The following is a 22,076-nucleotide window of genomic DNA, read 5'->3' on the forward strand; positions in this document are numbered from 1 at the left end:
GTTAACTCATTTTGGTTTTCTTCATCTTCAAGAGCCATGAGTGCAAGGTTGGTTTGCTCTTTTTCTTGAGATTCTTCGTCTTCCTCTTCTTCATCGCTTGAATCAAATGAGTGTTCGGCTTTGTATGCTTTTTTGTATTTCTTCATTTTCGGACAGTCTCCCTTATAATGTCCTGGTTTCTTACACTCAAAATAAAAAATATCTTTTGAAGAGGAATCAGTATTAGCTTTGAAAATACTCTTACCTTTCTGATCCTTAGAGAATCTCCTCTTATTGAATGAGATTTTGCCCTTATTCTCAGGAATCTTGAAAACTTCTTGGAGAGGTAGGTAATCTTGTCATCAAAAAGTTCATCTTCATCATCACTGATTTCGTAGCATAATTTGAAAGCCACGACCTTCTTTTTAGATTCTTTTGGTTCATCTTCCTTGGTGTCTAGTTTGAGTTTCATTTCATGGGTTTAGAGTGATCCCAATAGCTCATCTTGGCTCAGTTTGTCAATATCTTTTGATTCTTTGATGGTCGTTATTTTGGATCTCCATTCCCTGAAAAAAGATCTCAAGATCTTTCTTACATTTTCTCTGTTTGAGTAGATCTTACCTAAACCTTTTAACTTGTTCACAATGTTAGTAAAATGAGTAAACATAGCATAGATATCCTCATCATTTTTTATTTTAAACAATTCATATGCATTAACAAGCATATCTATTTTGTATTGTTTGACCTCCAATGTACCTTCATAGGTTACCATGAGTTTATCAAACATTTTCTTAGCTGAGTCACACATACAAGTTTTATTGTACTCTTTTTCTCCCAAAGCACATTGAATATAACTTATTGCTATATAGTTAAGTTGGACTTTTGCTTTATCAGTGGTAGTCCATTCTTCTTTGGGTTTGTCTCTATAGTATTTGGTTCATTTTCAATAACTTCCCAAACATCAATATTATTGGCACAAACAAAATTTTTGAAGCAATTTTTCTAACAGGAAAATCCTTCTCCTTCAAAGAAGGGTGGTCGGCTAATGTTGTATCCTTCAATCTTTCGATTGGCAGAGGATCCTATAGTCTTTAACTCTTAATAAGATTAAAACAATCAAAGTCTTGAGCTCCCGCTCTGATACCAAATGAGAATTCACTTAGAGGGGGGGTGAATAGGTGAAGGTAGTGGAAAATAAAAACTTATGCGAAATTAAAAAATGTTATCAATAAAAGATAATTAAATTGCAAAGATAACACAGAGATTTATAGTGGTTCGGCCAAAACTTGCCTACGTCCACTCCTCTCACCTTAGAGAGAATTCCATTAAAAAGAATCTTCAGAATGAACAAGAGAACTCGTACAAATCTTGATTTCGAGCAAGAGGACTCAACCAATCTTGATTCTGAGCAAGAGGGCTCAATTAACACATATAATAAAAAAAATTACTAAGAAAAGGATTACCTCAACCTTAGTAAATGTGCAAGCTATCTTCCACCCTTGGAGCTTAAAGCTAGATGAGGTAGATGAGCTTGAGTGTGTAAGCTTTGTGATGAATTGATGCTTAACTTCAATGAAGGCTCACTTGATGAAAGCTTGTAGTGATGGCTCTTAATAATGTTGATTAGTAGTAGTGATTAGAGCCTTAAACAAGAGCCTATTTATAGTTTAGGTAGCTCTAATAAATTTAGAAACTATCTTACGATAGGAATGGATTCGACAGTAATAATCTGGTATACCGATTCCTAATCCGGTATGCCGGTTCACCAAATTTTCTTAAATGATCTAAGGTATAACGGTCAAACTTCAACAGTAATATTTGATCCAATATGTTGGATCATAATCCGGAATGCTGGTTCAGGGTAGAACATAGCCAACCTTTGATCCGGTATGCTGGATCACAATCCAGCGTGCGCTGGAAAGCTCCTGTAGGCTATTTCCTGAGATCCAAACTGATCCGGTATACCGTTTAATGATCCGGTATGCTAGATTAGCTATTTTCTGCTGAAATGAGCTAAGTCCTTTGATGGACTACTTTGGGGGTTCCAAATGAATTTGATCACATGAATTGGGGTTATTTTAACCTCCTAAAGTCATTCTATATGAATGTATGCATGTGTGTATGTGCATTACGTTAATTTTGATTTTAACAAAAGATTTTACAAAATATTACAACTTGAAATCTTCAAGATTGAAACTTGAAAGTCTTCAATGTAAAAACTTCAATCTTGACTTGGTCTTTATCTTCAAAGCTTATTTCTTCATTTTATGTCTTTGAAAGTAGCTTTGATCATCAGACACTTGAATTGAGTGTGATCTCCCCCTCACTTGGTGCTAAGCTCTTACCTAAACATCTTAAATAAGAGTTAGTATAATATGGTGGTTTTATTTGTTATCATCAAAACCTTTATATCATCATGATAGATGACTTGGAGTTTATTTATGAGGTCTTTTCCTCAACATGCATTAACACTTTTAGATTTATGACTTCTTTCATCTCACATTCTCTTGATTTATAATAACAAAATTTGGAATAAAATGAGCAAATGTCTGAATATTAGTTGGTGTCTTTATTTTAATTTGGGAATTTTCTATTATAAGATTTGCCTAATTGTTCAACTATTGCAGGATGGATTTTTACACATTTATTACTATTACAATGGAAATGTTGCACAGTGTATACACCTAATTTATCACCCCCTAGCGATGATGACATAAGAAGATTCGGCATCTATAGTTTTAGACTTAGGTAAAATGCAAATTTTGGGTTTTGGAATTGACCAAATTACCCACATAAAATTTAAAGAAAAATGTTTTCGACATTGCAGATTAGTGTCATCTATCCTTCAGATCGGACACTACACTTTAGTACGAGAGCGGCGCAAATTGACTCTCAATTCCCATTTACATTGTATGGCCAATGCACCTACTTGTGGCATGTTTGCGGCAAAGTCCCCAGCTAAGGTTGTGCTTGTGTGTCGCATCATTGAGAAGTGCTCAGAATGAGTTTTTCGATGATACATTGCGCATCGATTTCCGACTAATGGTTTGAAAATTACAACCTTTGGAATGCACCCCTAGTTTGGTAGAATTTTGATTCTGTTTCAGGCAGTGGGAAGGCGCCACATGGATCCAACCACTTAACTATTTTCGATTTGTATAATAGAATAAAACAAACAAAAAATCTTTAAAAAAAACATATCTTTAGGGGGTCGGAGGGCTTGATAGCAAATTCCCAAAAGGAGAAAAACAAAAGACAAAAAACAAAGCAAAGCAAAAATCTAATAAGGCCCCGTTTGTTTAGAGGAGAAGGTGGGGTGGGATTGTTGGGGAGAAGATGAGACCCACATGTTGGTGGGGTTTAATTGGGATGGAAATGTTGAGGTAAAGTTACTTTTCCCACTAACAGTAACCAAAGTCCCACCAACATAGCGGTGGGATTTTGAAGTGCCACATCAACAGGCAAAGCAATTAATGATGTCCTCTGAGCTTTTGTAAGTTCACCACCCCAAATTAACCAAACAAGGGTGGGGTGGGATTTTGAAGTGCTACATAAGCATTTTACCGCCCCACTGTTTACACCCTAAAAATCGCCGATTGACTGATAAAAGAAGGTCGATCACATTTGAACCCTAGAGGGTTAGTAAGCAGAGAAGATCTTCCACAAAGGAAGAACATGGGTAAAGCCAGAGCAGTTACAACTGTGAAGCACCCACAACTTATCCACTTCCGAAGTGGTAGTCACTCCAAGAGGGCGTGATTCCCAAACAGTTCTAAAACCGTCAGAGCAGTTGCAGTTAAGGAACACGTAATGCAGACTCTATCCTCACAAGTATAAAAGCCAAAAATCGTGGAAGAGGAAGAGATCTCTCAATCAATCAACAAAACCTGCAATTTATCTTTTATTTTCTTAGTGTAACTCTCTTCTCCCTCCTGATCCTTGTGATCATTCTCTCTCTCTCTCTCTCTCCCTATCAATTTCTTCTGTAATTTCTTGTAACAGTGGTACTTCCTTTGTATGTACCCATATCAGGAATCAATAGAAGTTCTCGATTTCTCATCTCACCATCAACTATTCTGTGATTACCCTTTGTTGTTAAACATTGCAATTTGGTCTTTGCTTTAAAGTCCTTGGAGCAATCAGGGCAAGAGGGTGACCCGCATAGCTTGATAGAAGTCAGAAGTGTAAACTTCTCTCATATTGAGTCTTGAAGACTCTGGCATGCCCGCGCTCTCCGTTAATACTGTTTGTCATGGGAAACCGATCCAACGGTTGACCGATGGTTTGAGCGATCAGGAAAAAGAGCCAAAAAAATTTTGGCACGCCCAGTGAGACCCTCTAATTGAGATACTATGGTGAAGAAGGGTATTCAACGAGCAGGTAAGCGAGGGGCAAGACGAGTTCCCTTGCAAGACTCAGATGTAGGGTCATAGCTTGAGACTCAGATTAGAGCATATGCCGGTATACGCCCCGAGCAAGTAGCTACTATGATGCATAATAATGCAGCCTATGATTAATAGCACGTATCAGTTGACGGCTGCATTAGTTGCCTCCAACGAAGCCTGGAATAATCAATTGGAGCAAATGGTGGCTCTAGTGCAACCTAAAGTTGGGTCGCGCCCATCTCCAATGGAAGCCCGTCATGAAGTACCCAGTGCCATGCCCTATCTTGGACAGGTTGTTGGCGAAAAAGGAAAAGAAAGTATTCTAGGGACACCATATCCTAATTTACATATAGGATCTTCTCGGCCTGTAGACCGGATGGCCGCTGAGCGCGTCACAGAGGTGACCGCTATGACAAAGAAAATGGGACAAAGCCAGTTCAAGAACCAGAACAAAGGGAAAGGAATTCTCATAAGTGATGACAAAGAACCAAAGAATGCCTTTGTCATGCTTGATGATGGGCGGATCAAGACATTATTCATCAAAGAAGGCTACGATAGGAGAAATCATGTCGGCGTTGAAGTGTTGAGCGAGGGGCACAATCCTACAACAGTTACTTTGGAGGCAGCCATCCTCCTGCCCTTACCTGATGACGATAAGGAAGATTTTGAAGAGCATAATTTACCTGTTAATGATTATGGCAGATATATCAAGGATTCATCAGCCGAATTCTCCTAGAAGGGCAAAGCAAAAGATAGACCGAAGGACGAGCCCTAAGGCGAATCTCCATCAAAGTCAGGGGCGCTTTAGGAAAGGTACGAATGAAAGAATAAATAGTTTTTGACCTGGTCAAGGGGCGGCATAGTCGGAAGATTTGGGCATAGCTTGGCCACCAGGTCAGCCCGACCCATTTAGTCATGTATTCACTTTGTTGCTAACATATGGCGAAAAGAGGCTAGAGTTTGTGTTGACCAAGAAATAGTTGTATGTTCTTTCATTTTGATCAATGAAGGAATTATCTTGCATAAATGATTATAAGAGTGTCACATTTTCTGACATGTTTATTATGATCGAACGATGAGATTATTTCATTATAGAAATACGAGCAACCTGACAAAAGTTACCACTGAGACCGTGATTGTTACATAGTAAAAGAAACCGTAAAAGTTAGGGTATTATCAAATATTCACTCAGGATGAAGAGATAACCAAAACCTCTCTTTTCAATTTCGGCTGGCTCTACTTTGGCCTGCCTAATTTTGTTTGCCCAATTAAGAGAGGAAGGAAACATCTCGTGTAAAACAAATCCACTTTCATAAGCTTCTTTGTAAGCTTCTGACATCACAATGGAGTTGGTTGCTTTCGTTGTTTTTATTGCCCTTTTCTTCTCCATCAAGTTATTTATCTCATCATCCAAGATGGCCAGTTGAGCATCAAAGGAAATCTCAGTCTCACGACATTCATCAATGACCAATCGAGACTTTTTCACATTCTCTGAAAGTTGTTTCTATCGATTGATGGCTACTGTGGCTTGGTCTAAAATCTCAAAATAAGCAAGAAGTCTATCGGTCATCAATGGAACCATATCTTGCAATCATTGAAGACAGGATTTGAAGGTTGAGGGGACATCAGGACATGCTTCGATCGTCCCAAGAGCTGTCTATAAATTGGTCATCTTCCCTTGCTTCATAAGCTCTTGAGCTGGCATACTTTCGACCGAAGGTAGAAACTCTAATGCATTCTCTGTAGCAGCTGAGAAAAGGAGTCGTCAACAATGTTCATCGTGCAACAGTGGGCATTCATAATTATGGGAATGTTTAAAGACCCTAGGATAGTGGTTGAACCCTTTTCCTATAACTTGGGTTGTCTTCATTCTCTTTTCATTTTAATGGATTAAGTTTTCTTCTCCAAGGGTGAAAAAAATCGCCGATGTGATGCTACAATTTGAGTTTGGATTCATCATTAATAATATCCACCTCTTATTGTTCTAAGTTCGAAATACCTTTCTCCAATCAAAGAATAGAGATTCTCTCTTCACTTGGCGGATGGGGGGGCGGGGGGGAGAGAGAGAAACTTGGTCGATTTGCGGTTGATTGCTAAATCGATCCTAACAATAAAGTTGTCAAACTATAAAATGCATGATTTTTAATTGTTTCAAGAGAATGATGGAAGGGTCAGAATATGCATTAATTTTAGTGATCTGAACAAAGTAAGCCCAAAAGACAATTTCCATCTATTAAATTATCTACCATTGGGACCCCTACATATGGTTGTCACGAGCCTTGGGCTTTCTTGGTCCATATGGATTGTCGACAAGTCTTACATGGGGTTGGTGTTTGCCTCATCTACCCGAATGGTGGGGCACTATGACAGAATACATCTTTGCAACATCTTAGGGTACTTTTTGCTATAAAGTTATGGGATAAATTTTTCCTCCACCGTGGATGAAGGAAAAGTACACCTATCTAAGCACGAGGTTCCTGTCATTGTAGGGTCTGGGGAGGGTCATAATGTATGCAGTCTTACCCCTACTTCTGCTACACAGAGAGGTTGTTTTCAGAGACTCAAACCCCATGACCACTTGGTCTAAGCTCATAATTGCTCTATACTAATATTATACAAAGTCGATAATACCCTCATTGTTCTCGATACGATACCCACTGCATTTCATCCAAACCACTCCCTTGACCATGGATGAAGGAAAACTCGGTCCAAATCATGGTTTGAGGAATCGGTATCAGATCGGCCGATTCGTATTGGTATCGATCAATTCTTGACCAATCATGTATCGATAGATCGGAACGGACAGGGGTAAGTAAAAATGTAAGAAAAAAAATTTCCATTTTTTTAAGGGAAACGGGTGTAAATCTATCAAATCCAGACCGATCCAATCGGTATCGGCCGACACCGATTACTAAAACCCTGGTCCAAACTTATGCCTTCTGGTTTTGGAAAATTCTATGCCGACCTATGATTACATTATTTCACAAAATGTGGCATAGATGGAAATTTATACGGATGATATGACAACCCAAATTTAAAACAGAGAAAAACATCTCTTGAAGGCTTTCATAATAATAAGCTTTGATTAAATGGAAGTAAATTAATGTACTTTTGGAGGTAGGTAAAGGATTGAAATCAATCAACCCATTGCAGGGAGAAAGCGATCATTGAGATGCAACCACCGACGAGTACACCTTTGGCGTGAGAGTAACGGTTTCAGGTTGTTGAGAAAGCTTTCTAACGTGAAAAGGAATTTGAGGGTTGTTGGATTGCTTTTAATCGTATCAAGGCTTACATTTACATAGCTAGCTAGCTATAATGTGGAATGTTACATTTAACACACAAGCCAAGCCAAGCCAAGCCAGGCCAGCACCAACAAGAGCTCATTGCAGGATATAAAAAGCCAAGAGAGAAAAAGATAAGTTACTTATCAAACAAGCACAACCACACAGCAAAGAATATCAAATCAACCCCTCTTTAAGGGGAAATAAATCTTTTATTTTCAACCAGAATCAAAGAAGATGGATATCTCATTGATCTCCATCACAAGGCATTAAGTACAAGGTGTCTTCAGCCTGAAGGTGATCCCTTACAGATAAAAGCACTTCTATATAGACCCCTGAATGGCCAGGCCAACTCACACTTCTCAAAGATGCAAAACAACAATATTTGTGTTCTTATCTATATCTACTCCAGAAGTTTACATCTTGCAGGGGATCATTATTGACATTATTGTACCAAGTCAAATACCATCAACTGTTTCTTGTTAGGTTGAATGCCTTCCCAATTGCATTTATTTTCTCAAGAGATGGAGGCAGGACAGGGAGAAAAGACTGGTGAGTAAAGATCAACAGGTTTTGAGCCAAACCCAATTTTTACTCAATACCTCAAAAACATTACTCAACATAAAAGCCAACCTCAAATCTCCTATTCAAACAAATCAAGTTGCCCTCCATATAATAATCAAGCCATCTTCATTACAAAGCTTTCAAGCCTAAAAGAAAAGAAATCGCAGAGAACTATACACCAAGTTAAAAGGAAAAACACCACCGTTGTCCTAAGCATCACGTAACCATCAGCAGCAGCAGCAGCACCAACAATATAATTCTAAAAGCAGCATATTATCTAAACAAATTTGCAACCAACCCCCTCTTCCTAGATACTATACTGGAATTACATCAATCTTTGACGTATCTTCACATCTCAGGACAACACCCTCGAGACTTGCAGGAAGGATACACTTGAACCACTGACATCCTGTAGAAAAAGGTTCGGGAGGAGGAACAATCATGAGCACATTGTCATTCCTCTGAACGACTCCCATTACGCTAACAGTGCTGCCTTCCTTGATGTACCTATCAAGACACAAAAAAGATAAAAGGTGGAGTTTCAGCATGTCTAAGAATGCATCTTATAGAGAGAGTTTAAACCAACCATGCCAGCTTCACATATTATTAAAATGAAGGAAGTGGATTTTTTTGGGGGGGGGGGGGGGGTGGGGTTGAAAGATGGCTTTCAACTCTTTATATGGAAACCATTCCACCAAACCTGAAAGTACACAACAAACATCAATTTAGAGGGCTTGAATTCTCACCCTTCTTTCAAACGCATTATCCGATCATCACTTGAAAGGTTCCTTTCAGCCAACCACCTGATAAATTCAGGCGATAGATCTCTATTGGAGGGGTTGATGTCAACAACGACAGACTCATCAACATATGGAGTCACCCTTGCACCATATCCAGTCTTAACCAAAGCCCGTAATCCTGACTGGAAATCAGAGATGTAGAAGTCCACAACATGCCTCTGCAATAGATAGAACATTCCAATCAAGGCATGGAAACCAAGCAGCATCTGGAAGCATTTATTACAGCTTTCATTGGCACCAACATATCTGTGGCAACAAAGTGACAACTGAGCATAGTTGTCACAGCATCTATGCGACCCAAGGTGTTGAAGGGTGTCTGGACGCAAGGAGACACCAACAAGGCAACCAAAATGCCCGCCTAGGTGACCAAGGCACCTAAATGCCAAGGCAGTCACCTAGGCGACTCCTTGACAACTACGTAACTGAGAGCGATATGGGTCAGGCAACTCAAATTGGTCCTTGTCCAAAAACATTGGGTCAAAAGAGGCAGAAATGAAAATAGCACGAGTGAAGCACAAAATTCTAAGAAAAAGCAAATACAATGGAAGTTAATAATCTCAAAAATATGCCAAATTTGACAATTCACCACCTTCCAAGGTGGTCACCATTTGAACACAGGAGCCTTACCCCACCTCCGGTTGAGGGCTTTTTTTGAACATGCCATGATTACAGAACACCCAATCCTCCACACTAAAGCAAGAGGACTAAGAAGTTCTCTGCAATGCTTTGAGAAACAGCAAAGCAACCAGATAGTCTAACAAAGAATAACGTAAGAGATGACCCTGGGAAATAATGTCATTACAAAAAAAATAAGGAAATAGTGAAAAACGAAACACCACATGGAAAATGCTAAATGGAATCATTAGAAAAGAACAGCTGGCAGATTTTTAAACTAATGGCAGGCAAAGCTCATCATAAAGTACAAATATAAATTTACTGGAATGCAATATTCTCACCCCTCTCAAAAAGTTAAAAAAAATAAAAATAAAAGTTAATGTTTCTGAATCCACCTCTAGTGATCGGAGGCCCCACGTAAAACGGCGATGCGTAGGGTTAGCAGCCTTTGAATCCCATCCCCGGTATTCATATAAACTTGTAGATGTGTAGACACATCTAGATACCTTCTGAAAGGTGGACTCTAGGGGTACATTTCCACAGGTGACTACCTACAGGAAATTGCAATGTATATACACAAGTAAGAAAACATGTAATAAGAAAGTACATGTAGTGAGAAGGGAAAGAATTAGGAAAGTAATTTCAAGGCACAATAAACATTCTAAGAACAAGAAAAGTAGAATTAGAAATAAAGAGATATTTCCATATTGCAAAAACAAACTACAGTTTCCATGAAACCCTGTTCAAGGGTCAGATATCATCACCCTAAGTTAACTTATCTTGAAGCAAAACCTACAGTTCTACAGACAAATTCTGAACCTTATTCTGCCATAAATTATTTCACCCACAAGAACTCAGAGCTCCTTGTACCTGTTTTCCTTTTCTCAAGGACTTGGAGACACAAAGCATGAATGTTCTTGAAAAATCTATATTGAGTTATGGACTGACCAAACTGTCCAATTTCATGAGAATGATAACCTGAAACTAGATTGTTAGGGAGCTTACACATGAGATGACTTTTCAACATTTTTTTTAATTAAAATTTTTAATATATCGACGCATTTTGGAATATAAATTAGAATTTAGGTAGGCAATAAGAAAACAGAAATTGTGAGAAAAAAAAAATTGGTTAATAGCCAACCCATGAGTAGTAAAGATTAAAAAATTATATCAGCATTCCTCAAGAAGTTACATACCCCAGAGACTTTGACATATTGCCCATTTTTTGCAGTTCTAAGCTCGGCATCAGGATAACGAGAAATGAAACCTGTGATAGCTCGTCTTCCCCAACAATTATTCCAAGTGAAAAGTGCAGCAACAGCACCAAAAAGAACCACAACAACAATGAGAAGAATGGGGTTGTGGACAGCCCCAAGGATAAAGCCACCGGCAATGAATCCCATCACAAACAACAAAACAACTGACCACAATATTGGTTTTGGGAAGCTTCTCTTAAAGGAATAATCATCTTCTTGGCTAAGATTAGTAACAGCCTGGTTGTGGGCAATCGAGGCACTGTGTAATTTGACAGAACCCATAGAGTCCAAAGGACCAGATACTTTCCGAGGGGCCCCAGATGAATTAAGTGGACCTGAAGAAATTGGACCAGATGTAATGAGACCTGTCGCGGGGAGTACTGGGGGAAGAGGGCCAGAGTTTTGACGTCCAACTGGGGTCACACCACCAGATTGAGGACCAGAAGACTTCTTAACTGGATCCCCATGTTTATTAAGTGGTCCAGAGTTGGACTTCTGCCTATTTAATCCCCCCGTCACCATTGTAGCCGAACCTGAGACTCCTGCAGAAGATACAGGACCTGACGTAGAATAACTTACTCGACCAGCAGCATTAGGCATGATTGGCCCGGAATGCGAAGCTGCACCCCCAAATGACCCAGTCCTTGAAGGAGCACCAGTAATAGGTCCAGACTTCCTTGACTTGGAGCCTTCCACAGGGATATCAAACATTTTCCCAAGTTCCCCAGACTTCTTGATGTCACCACCAGTGTAAGGCATGGCTGTGGAACTCATTGTTGGAGGCCTCTCCTTCGGCTGCTCAGGCCGGCCTGATACATAGAGGCCATTACTAAGCTGATGGGATGGGAATCTGGAACCCATCAGGCTCACTTTGATTTTTCCACAAGAAACTGTTCACACCAAATGTCACAAGAAGCTACAACAATGTGATTCCAAATTAACCCAAAGAACAGGCTCTGCAGGATCAGTGTAACTTATGCATCTTGGACTGTATTAGCATAAGGGGAATGACAGTGGAATGAGATCACAGTATCCTGACGCAGTACTCAAAGGCCTTCTGAGAATAAAAAAATGCACTCCATCAAAAGCATGGTCAATTCCATACCAAGAAAAAACATAAAAAAAATATCTACAATAGCACTGCAAACAGATAGAATACATGAAAATCTAAATAAAGATAGACCATGCTACCAAATCCAAGGACCTGAATCCCTAGCCCATTTTAACATCAGAAACGATAAAATAAACAAAGCAGGAAAACCAGGGCCAGGAGATCCTAACACTGTGGAAAGGGCAAAGAACAAAAACTGTTCATAACTGTAAGAATACCACAACATCAACTGGGAAAAAGAGGATCTGTGTACAAATGGAGAAGTCTACAACCCGGATCAATGTATAGAAGAGAAAATAAGCCCATTTGACAAGAACCAATTGTTTACATCAGAACGTTTAATAAGGGAAGAAGGAGGGGTTATCCCCATTAGCATCAAAATGTTTGCAAATTATGCAAAATAAAGAAAAATAACATCTCACACAAGACAGATGGATGAGCAGAGAATATCCAAAATTTGAAGACAGACCAGAAACGCAAATTCCAACAATGCAAAAAAACCACCTAATACCCCAGTCCAGCAATAGCAACCGGATGTTCAAAGAAAACTAACTCAATTTTCAAAGCTACCATTTTAATCAGCTGGGATCAGACAGCCCAAAACTGAATCTGGGTCATTGTCTTTGTTCTAGACACTGTCCTAATTTGCAGAGAGAGTAGAATATGCCACAAGAAATAGGAAACACAAAATATTAACTTTAAATGACGAAAAGAATTGGAACCTAGATCCCATCAACAGAGGAACCAAGGAGAGTATGAGAACTTAAAACTCTACTTTGAGCAAACCTAAGATTCAAAAATTTAGTACAACTGGAATCTAAAACCAGTAATTCAAACTCCAAATCTCAGAAGAAAAACATTTCAACGAACCCATTCTAGCAAAAAGCCAAAATGGGGTTAAGATCAAAAACTTCCAAGTACAACATTTCACAGAAACCACCATTTCACACATCCATGACCCAGAGCCAACAACCCAAACCCCCCCCCCCCCCAAAAATCACGGAACAACACCACCAACTTTCATAAGGAAGTAAACAAAATGAGAAAGATCGAAAACCCTATCAACTAAGAGAATTACAGTAAATCGTACCATTTCTAGCATTGGAATCAGAAAACCCAAAAAACCCAGACCCCAAATCACGAAAAAGAAACCATACCTAGATTCAAACTATTTACCAAACAACCAGATTAACAGTATCTGAGACAACCCTCCATCTTAGTAAACATTTACCCGAGAACTTTTATTTCCAACATATAGAATCCAAAATAACCAAATCCCAAATCGGCAAACCAAACAAGCCCATGAAACCCACATTCTCATTTTAATAAAAACTACCCAAATGATAAAGATCAGAAACCCTACATCTAGATTCAGAACTCTAATAATCAACTTAAAGAAACTGACATAGAGAGATAGATTGAAGAAGAACAAAGGGAATAACCCAAAAATGAGAGAGATTTAGCCCACCTGTAAAAGTCCTTGAAATTCTAATCAGAAGATTTGGCGACATAGCAACTCAAAAGGGGAGCCAAGAGAACACTAGTTCTGCAGGTAGACTCCATCGCATCTACTGGAGAGTGAGAGAAAGAGAGAGAAGAACGATTCCAACTTGATTGTCCCTCTAACAAAAGACTCCAAACAGGTGAAGGGGAATTTTAGAGAGAGAATATATAATTCTCTGAGGGGAAAAAATGAAGGAAGAGATTTAGAGGAAAGGTGAAAACACACCTTCCACCATCCCTGACTCTCCAGTTTTCTACCCTTTCTCTCAGTCGAATGACCAAAGAGACCATTGATTTGGTTTGTAATATCTAAACTGCCACTTCTTTTTTTTGTTTTATAAATGGAAGCTGTTTTGATCCTTGCTGGATTTGCACTAGAAAAAAAACATTTCCTTGCTGGATTGCTGGATCTAAAAATCTACTTATCTATAATACTTTCTTGTCATTGACTCTGGTTAATTTGTCCACCGTTACATTTAAAAATGGCAAGACATGTTCTTTACTCTTTTAAGACCAAAATGCCCTTGGAGATGATAGAAATGACATTTCCAACAATGCCTTGTCTGTTATGTTACCTAATCTTCATAAAAAGTTGTTTTCCTTTAGATCTTGAAGGAGAAAAAGCAAATAAAAATCTTGAAGAACTGTTTTAAATTGTCTCACCAAAGGAACCCTACCCAACTCAACAACAGTTGGACTGGATTGAGTTTGTTGCACTCAATCCCATATAATGAGCAAGGCATCACATCCCTATTATGAGAGGTTTGTCATAAGAGGATTCTACTTCAAAATTAAAGTCTTAGTGAATATTTAGGGTGCTTTCCCTCCCCCACCACCCCTCATACTATTATTCTTCCATGAGGGTTAGGTTAGGATCTTGAAGGGGATGATAGAATATGTGGTTTAAGGCAATCAAAGGGCCTTTTTCTTTATTATTGCCCTAATTCTTGGGTGATGTGATTAACAGGTAGTTCATGAAAAAGGGATATTTTCCCTGGTATGGATAAGTAGACAATGACATAAAAAGATGCAATATCAAATCTCTATTAACATGGTTTGTTTTAATTTTTCTATCTGAAAATTTTTTCATGTAGACCCTCTCACATTTTTTTCTTTTTCTTTTCTCTTCTTACAGTTTGGTTCTCATGTTAATGCTCTTGTTTCCTGTAACATCATAGGTGTGGTGTGGGAGATTTTCTCTGCATTGGTGACGTGGGGAGCCCTTTCCTTTTTTTATATAACTAAATGGATTCATCGACTTGAAATTGTTTGACTTTAAATCATAAGTGGTCAAATAAAATTGATGACTAAATTGCTATGAACTTAACAAAGTCAACTACCAAGTGATACAATTCCATTGAAATTCATATATTAAAAAAGAAGAAGAACCTAAATATAAAAAAAGTTAATAATATAATAAATTTGAATGAATTAACACAAAGTATGCACTTATAATGAAATTTATTTTCTTTTTCGAAGTATATCTAACATTGGGAGAACATTCGATTGCGATTTTGTGAAGCCTTGGAGTGTAATGGTCCCCCAAACCTCTCAAAGAAATACAAAATTTGTAAGGAAAAAATGGCTTTTTTTTGATAGATTCCTCTCCAGTCATCCTTTAAAGAGAGATTAAGGATTCCAGTAAAAGATAAACAAACATTAGCTAAATTTTCTTCTTCTTTTTTTTAACGATTCGGTAATTGGTTTTTTACCAACAACAAAAAAAACAGTATTTGGGCTTTTATTATATTTGAATTTTTTTTTTCTTAAAAAAGCGAAATTTCATTTATTGATCATTCACTTGTATAGATACAAAAGGTCTTTTCATCTAAGACAACATGTACAACACAATTGACAATTGAATAAGAAAACACATGTTAATTAAAATACATGTAACACCAAACTTAGCTAATTGATGAAAAAATTTATTAGACTCCTTATTAGTGTAACTGATACTAAAATCTACACCATTATTTAATATATCTTTATAGTAATGAACTAAATTGACAATCTTTCAAGGAGGAGCTCACCCTATGTTCCATAAGTTGCTTAATCAGAATAGGAAAAGAGCTTCTTCTGTTTTTTTTCCTTCTCATTTCAAAATTTGAAATATAACTCTTTGGTTTTGTCATTTTCTTATGTTTAAAGTGAGAAATGATTTCCTTTTATCATTTATATTATCTAGTTAAGTTTTCTCATATTGTACTTAGTTTGGTAGTAATTTTTTATTATTTAATATTTTCATTTTAGTTCGAGCTAACTATATTAAAAATAAGAATATACTTTAAAATTATTTTTTGAATGATCTATTTTTGTAGGTTACTTGATTATTTTTTTAATTATCCCTATTATTTTTTTAGGTAGGATTTTCACATCAAATATATCAAAAATGATCGGAATAATCATAAACTTTAACTATCCAAGACTTTGGCATATTAGCTTTTTCTTTATGAATTTTGTATCTCACAAATTAAAATAGGGGAAGTTACTCAAAAACTACAAGAAAAAGAAGGGAAAAAAGGACCAACTCTAAGAACTTATTTTAGTTATACAAATTTCAAAAGATAATGTTAACAAAAACTCAACATTACAAATGTGTGTAAAAAATATTTTTAGATGATTTTTTTTTTCCACCTTATGATGCATAAAGGTTCAATTGTATTGGAATCTTGAAGCTTTGTGGGTCAAGAATTCCCTGGAACAAGAAAACCTCAAATGTTAATAATTTTTCTAGAAAACCTCTTCACAATGTCTAAACCATGTATAGTAATCCCTTATTGAAGGGATTGTTAACCCAACTTCATCCAATTTGAAGGTTGGCACAAGCCAACTACAACATCTTAACTAATAATCAAATTTAATCAGCTAGGTGATCAATTCACAGGAAGGTTCTAAAATGATTTAGGCATAGGTCAAGGTCTTAAATCAAACTAACCAATTAAACTGTCCAATTCAAATTAAATTGCATAATCTAATATTTTCACTGACCTCCTTGTGCCATAGGTAGATTAAATGCGACGGAAATTTTGTGGATAAGTAGAGTTTAACACTTCCTTATTCGAGTTTTAGTCCAAATAAATGCACAACAATGTTTAGATTGTCAAAAAGGTGCATAGAAAAATGCATCAGAAGGTATATAATTCAAGAGCAAGAGATCATTAATTGCCAATCGCATGGCCCCTACACCAGTGTGAGGGCCAATGAAAGCACACACATGGGCATCAACAAGAAGGAGATTCTTTATTTCACGGGGGTGTAACAATAATTTTACACGATGCTGTGTCTGGGCGCAGGGGCCACATGACCGGATAACGTTCCTTTTTCCATGATTCAAATTTGAGTATGAAATTTGACACATGCCGATCAAGATGATTCACTAGCCATTCAACAACCATAATTGCAACATCACCCGTCTATATGACATAACTAGTTGAGCCACCTTACCCTGGGACCAGGATCCTCTGCAGTACCGGCGGGCCGGCAGTGCACATCCGACGGCACAGCAGAGGCCAGGTGGCACACATGGCACACATGACCTTTGCTGTGCCGTCGGATGTGCATTGCCACCCCGTCGGTATTGCAGAGGATTTTAATACCCCTACCCTGCCTATCAATAAAAAATTTTCGCTACATTTCTTTTGGGTAAAGGTTGGGTATGTTGCCTTTGTGCCTAGCGTGAGTCTCTCTCCCACCTCTATGGAAATGACCCCTGCCCTCCACTTCTCACCTCTCTATTGGGCACAACCGCTAGCTCCAGGAAAGCTAGTGGCGTGTCCAACCCTCTACAGTTTCTTTTTATCATTACTATCGATTTCATGTTGAGACAAATTGAAACTAAATAAGAATAAGGGCGATAGATCACTACTTGGGTCATGTAGCTCCTAAACCAGCACATGGGGCCAATGAGAGCGTACATAAGAACACCTCTATATGAGATTTTTTATTTCACTAAGTGCTGAACAAGTATTTCATGCGCTCTTGTCTATGCACACGAACCATGTGACCAAACAAATTTTCTTTTTCCCTGAAATAAATAAAGGATTTTTTCGTCATTTTAGAGAAGAAAGGTTAGAATTAGTAATTTGGTAAATCCTATGCACAGTAGACCAATTAAAAACCATTCTCAACGGTGAGTTCCCCCAATTCCCAATCTGTGATCAATTTGTCGATTTCATTAATGGCAATATCGAAAACGAAGCAGTTTGGGTTGTACATTGAAATAATGTCTGCAAGAGAGGGGCGTTTTAGGTATTTCATACTATTTCTTCCTTTTTCTCGTGCACACCCCCACACCGCCGCTAACTTTGTCCCCACAGGATAACGATGTCTTAACCATAGCGCATTGAAAACCGGAAAAACGAAAAAACAGAAAAAAAAAAAAACCATTTCCTGTCGATCCGACCTGATCTGACCTGACCCGACCCGACAATTTGGTTTTAACTTCCAACTTACACTTTCTACACTTTTCAGTTTGCTTAGGAGGGCATAGAGGTGATACACCAAAACACCTATGGGCTATGTATGGCCTAACGAAGAGAAGAGGATTATTTAGAGGGTTAAAGAATCTAAGCTCTAGTTTAAGTTTTGTGTTTTTTTTTGCTTGGTAGAAGGCTCTAGTTTAAATTAATTGTTTAATAATGGGATTTAATAAAGATAGAAAAAAAGAAAGTTCAAAATTTATGTGATTGATAGAAAAAATATCTGACAATTGGTGATGGTGGTCCATGCATCCATATATAAATAGGAAAATTGGGAATGTGACCAATGCAAAAGGATCCATCATCTTTGTTTTCCATTTTAACCCCATTACATTGGAAATTGGAAAGGGTTAGTGTTTCTGGCGTAAGGCGTTTTAGCATCTCTCAGCCTAAGGGGTTTTCTACACCATTGTTTAATGGCGTAATAATATTTTCTCTCTCTTAAAGAAATAAATTAAGGGAAAAAGAACACAGTTTGGTCGCGTGGCCACTCTGCTAATAATGGCTGGGCCAATGGCAGGACATGCATGGGGTGGGATGGTCTTTTTATTTGTCCATGTGAAAAAGCATAGGGAGCGTGACCAAGCAACATTCTTTCTCCCATAAATTAAATATGGTAATACCTCTTGATGTAGGGTGTGCCGTAGGCTCTCAAAGAACCCTTACCCATCCCCCCCCCCCCCCAAAAAAATGAGATTTTTACTTTGCATACCTTTATGGATTCGGAAATTTTTTTTTGAAAATTTTCAATGTTAAAGCGCTTTTTTATTTTTTTTTAAATACATGATAAAACATGACTTGTCATTTTCAAAACTTAATGAATTGGACGAGTCAAACCTAGTTAGAATGAGTCATGTTTATTAAATTTTATTTTACTAATAGGCGAGGGATCACTGCCAGATTGCATGGCCCCTACACCTAGACATAGGAAGTGTGAAATGACCCCCACCCCCGTGAGCCCACCCCTACTATATGCATGTGCATACGTTTCCATTGACCCCCATACTAGTGTAGGGACCACGTGACCTAACAACCTTCTTTTTCCCTTTGTTAATATCTTCCTTCTTCTCCTTTTCTAAGTTAGGAGCGAAGGGATTGAGGTTATGATTGTTTCACAAGTTTGAAGAAAAATAGGCTAAGGTTCATGTGACTTGGAGTGACTCAAACCTGGTCTGGTCAGTTCTTGAACATGTACATGTCTTCATGACTTTTGATTAGGTTCCATGTTTTTTTTTACTCGACTTGAATGACTCACCCAAGTCAAAACTTGGTTTTCCAAGTATGGATGGGAGAGTGAAGAAAAAGCATCTTGAGGACAAATTTGTAAATACATTTTAGACTGTAGCATTGTTAGTATGGGGGTTTAGGAAGTGTCTAAATGACACCTCCACAAGTGTATTTAGAACTTAACAACTTCTTTTAATTGTCTTTTATCTTATTCCCAAAAGATCTTTAACATATCGATGTAAACAGGTTTTCAAAAATAATTTAAAAGTGACATATCATTATGTGATTATCACAAAGTGTCATTATCATGCATATTTTTTGAGTATACATGTGTACTATTATTTTCATTACAAAAAAATAAAATAAAATTGTGTATCATACTAAAGGGTAAAAATGTGACATTACAAATTATTTAACATTTTGAGAGGTGTGAATAAGAAAATTCCTTTTTTTTTCTTGGTGCAATAAAAATTTAACTCATTGAGAGCACACAAAAGAATATATCATTTGTGGGAGAGGTTCTCCGAACAAGCAGCATAGAAGAGTGCACCAATGAGGTGCCACGACGATATTGCACATTAGAGGCAGCGAGGTCATTTCATGGTAGTATATCCTGCCCCACTAGCCCCACTAGCCCTACTAGCTCAGATAACCTTTTGTCTCCCCATTTCTATACTTTAAAAAAACAAAAAACAAAAAATCTTCTTGAAGTAATTATGAATGGTTCAGTTGAGGACGCTTCAAGAGTCGTTATCATCATAAATCCCAATAGCCAACTTGAAAACCTCTACCTTCCTGGTTCCATAAATATATATTTCTAGGTAAAAATATCAAGCAGGTCTCCTTTTTAACAACAAACCTTAATTATAAGAAAGTGGACTGGAATGGATTAGGGAATTGAAAACATGGCCTACGAAATCAAATTTAGAGTGTATCATACGTTAAGTTGACATTCCATGGTATTATATGGAAGTTTGAATTGTGTAAATAAGGGAAGAAGGGGATAAGGATTGTGAAGAAAATAGGATAGTTTAGGAATGCTTCTAGTGGAGGGGGGGGGGGGGGTGGGAGGGTGGAACTTGGAAGGCCGTGAGGTTAGGATCTTTATCCTCTTAGGTTTTCTACATAGGGGCTAGAAATGACCACTTTATTCCCTGCCTGAACACACTGCCCGGGTGGGGTCTACCCCCTTCTTATTAGAGGCATTAGGGAACTGTACAAGGAAGGGAACCTGAGAGGATAATTTTCCCCATGAGGCTATGATATATATTAATGCCAACAATGCATTTAATGAGAATATTTGACATTTATTGAATAAGTAGGAAAAAATCCCTATTATACATACCAAAACGTATATCAATGGTGATATATTTTTTTAAGGGCGCATGTTCTCTGTCCGAGAACGCATCTAGGCGTAGGCTGCGCCCAGACACATAGGGTGGGGTTTGGGTCATCCAGAGGGTAGGTCGGTCATTTTGCCCACCCCCATGTGTATGGGCGTATCACCCTGTGCCCCAGTGCAGAGAACTTTATCCCATTTTTTAAATTACATGCAATCGATTGGGCTAATTAGATTTTAGGAGGAGGGGTTTGAGTAAGTGGTATAGGAGATCGCACCAATGAGGTGTGACAAAAAGATATGTAGTCTAAATGTGTCAAATTAAAACTGAAATCGAAAATCGAAACCGGATTCGGTCAGAATAAATTGAATCGAACTCTGTCTGAGATAGTGGCCTACGCTAGTGCTCCCATGTGTCTATATTTCTCCTCTCCATATGAAAAGATAGTTGTGGCCCTTGTTTTGGGGAGGAGAGGGATAGACACAGGGAGCGTTGGCATAGCGTTATGCTCCCAGACAGAGAACAATTTCCCATATATATAGGAATTAGAATCAACCGAATATATTCGGTTTGAGTTCCAAATTTCAGAACAGAAATGAGACTCAGTTTGGTTTGGATCACACCAACACTCCTTGGAACCGGATTGAAATTAGACCGAACTGAATACTTGATTCTGAACCAATTTACACCCCTAACGCACCCTACCCAACAGCTCAAAGAACCTTTTCCCTTGGATTATTCATTCTAAAGTCCTCCTCTTGTCATTAAGGGCAATATGATGAAGACCTTTTATATTTGAAAATGGAAATAAAAGATTGGGAAAAAGAATGATACCTAATTGCGTGGATTCTGTGCCCAAACACAGGAGTGTACAAAATTACCATCCACCCCTTGTGGAATAAAATAATTTCATTCAGATTAATGCTCTTACGCATACTCTCATTGGCCTTACGGTGATGTAGGGGCCACACGACCATGCAATGATCTCTTGTCCTAAAAGATTTTAAGGAGGGAGAGAATTTTAAGGTATTTCTTAGAAAGTGAGAGGATTCCACAGCTATATACAAATGGATAGGTTATCTGCAAGATACAACTTACCCTGTAGAGCTGTGAGGGGTCTTCAAATTGTCCTTATTAAAGGGCTCATTTTGCCATTAAAATAATATGATGAGGACCTTTTTCACATTTAGATTTAGATAGTGTAATAATATATTCTGTTTAAAAATATAATTTGGCGTTGTATGAATTTTTTTTCAATTTTCTTTCCTTTAGAGGGAGACAGGAGTTCTACCATATAAAAAAAATAAAAGAGGGGGACAGTAGAAAAGAAAAATATGATTTTTTTTTTTTAGAATTAATTTCTTAGAAACTGACGCGGTTTCATAACTAAAAAAAAAAAAAAAACATTTTGCCCGCAAGATACAATTTCCTTATTTGATTGCCGCTATTTATAACTTTTCTAGTTCATTTGGAGGTGGTGTTTACATTGAAGAGTTGTGGAAAGAGAGTGAGTATAGTATAAAAATACAATAAA

At 37.8% G+C, this 22,076-nt stretch overlaps 1 protein-coding gene across 1 annotated transcript; it reads right to left on the reverse strand.

Annotated features, from left to right (window-relative positions):
* Positions 1-8,294: 8,294 nt before the first annotated feature.
* On the reverse strand, positions 8,295-11,959 carry LOC122661564 (uncharacterized membrane protein At1g16860-like). Its single transcript, XM_043857002.1, has 4 exons — positions 10,824-11,959; positions 10,023-10,178; positions 8,959-9,170; positions 8,295-8,719 (listed from the first exon to the last, which is right to left on the reverse strand). The coding sequence occupies exons 1-4, from the start codon at positions 11,742-11,744 to the stop codon at positions 8,527-8,529; spliced, it is 1,482 nt and encodes a 493-aa protein (XP_043712937.1). The 5' UTR covers positions 11,745-11,959; the 3' UTR covers positions 8,295-8,526.
* Positions 11,960-22,076: the final 10,117 nt, after the last annotated feature.

The sequence above is a fragment of the Telopea speciosissima genome, chromosome 5 (genome assembly GCF_018873765.1).
Source record: "Telopea speciosissima isolate NSW1024214 ecotype Mountain lineage chromosome 5, Tspe_v1, whole genome shotgun sequence".
NCBI lineage: Eukaryota > Viridiplantae > Streptophyta > Magnoliopsida > Proteales > Proteaceae > Telopea > Telopea speciosissima.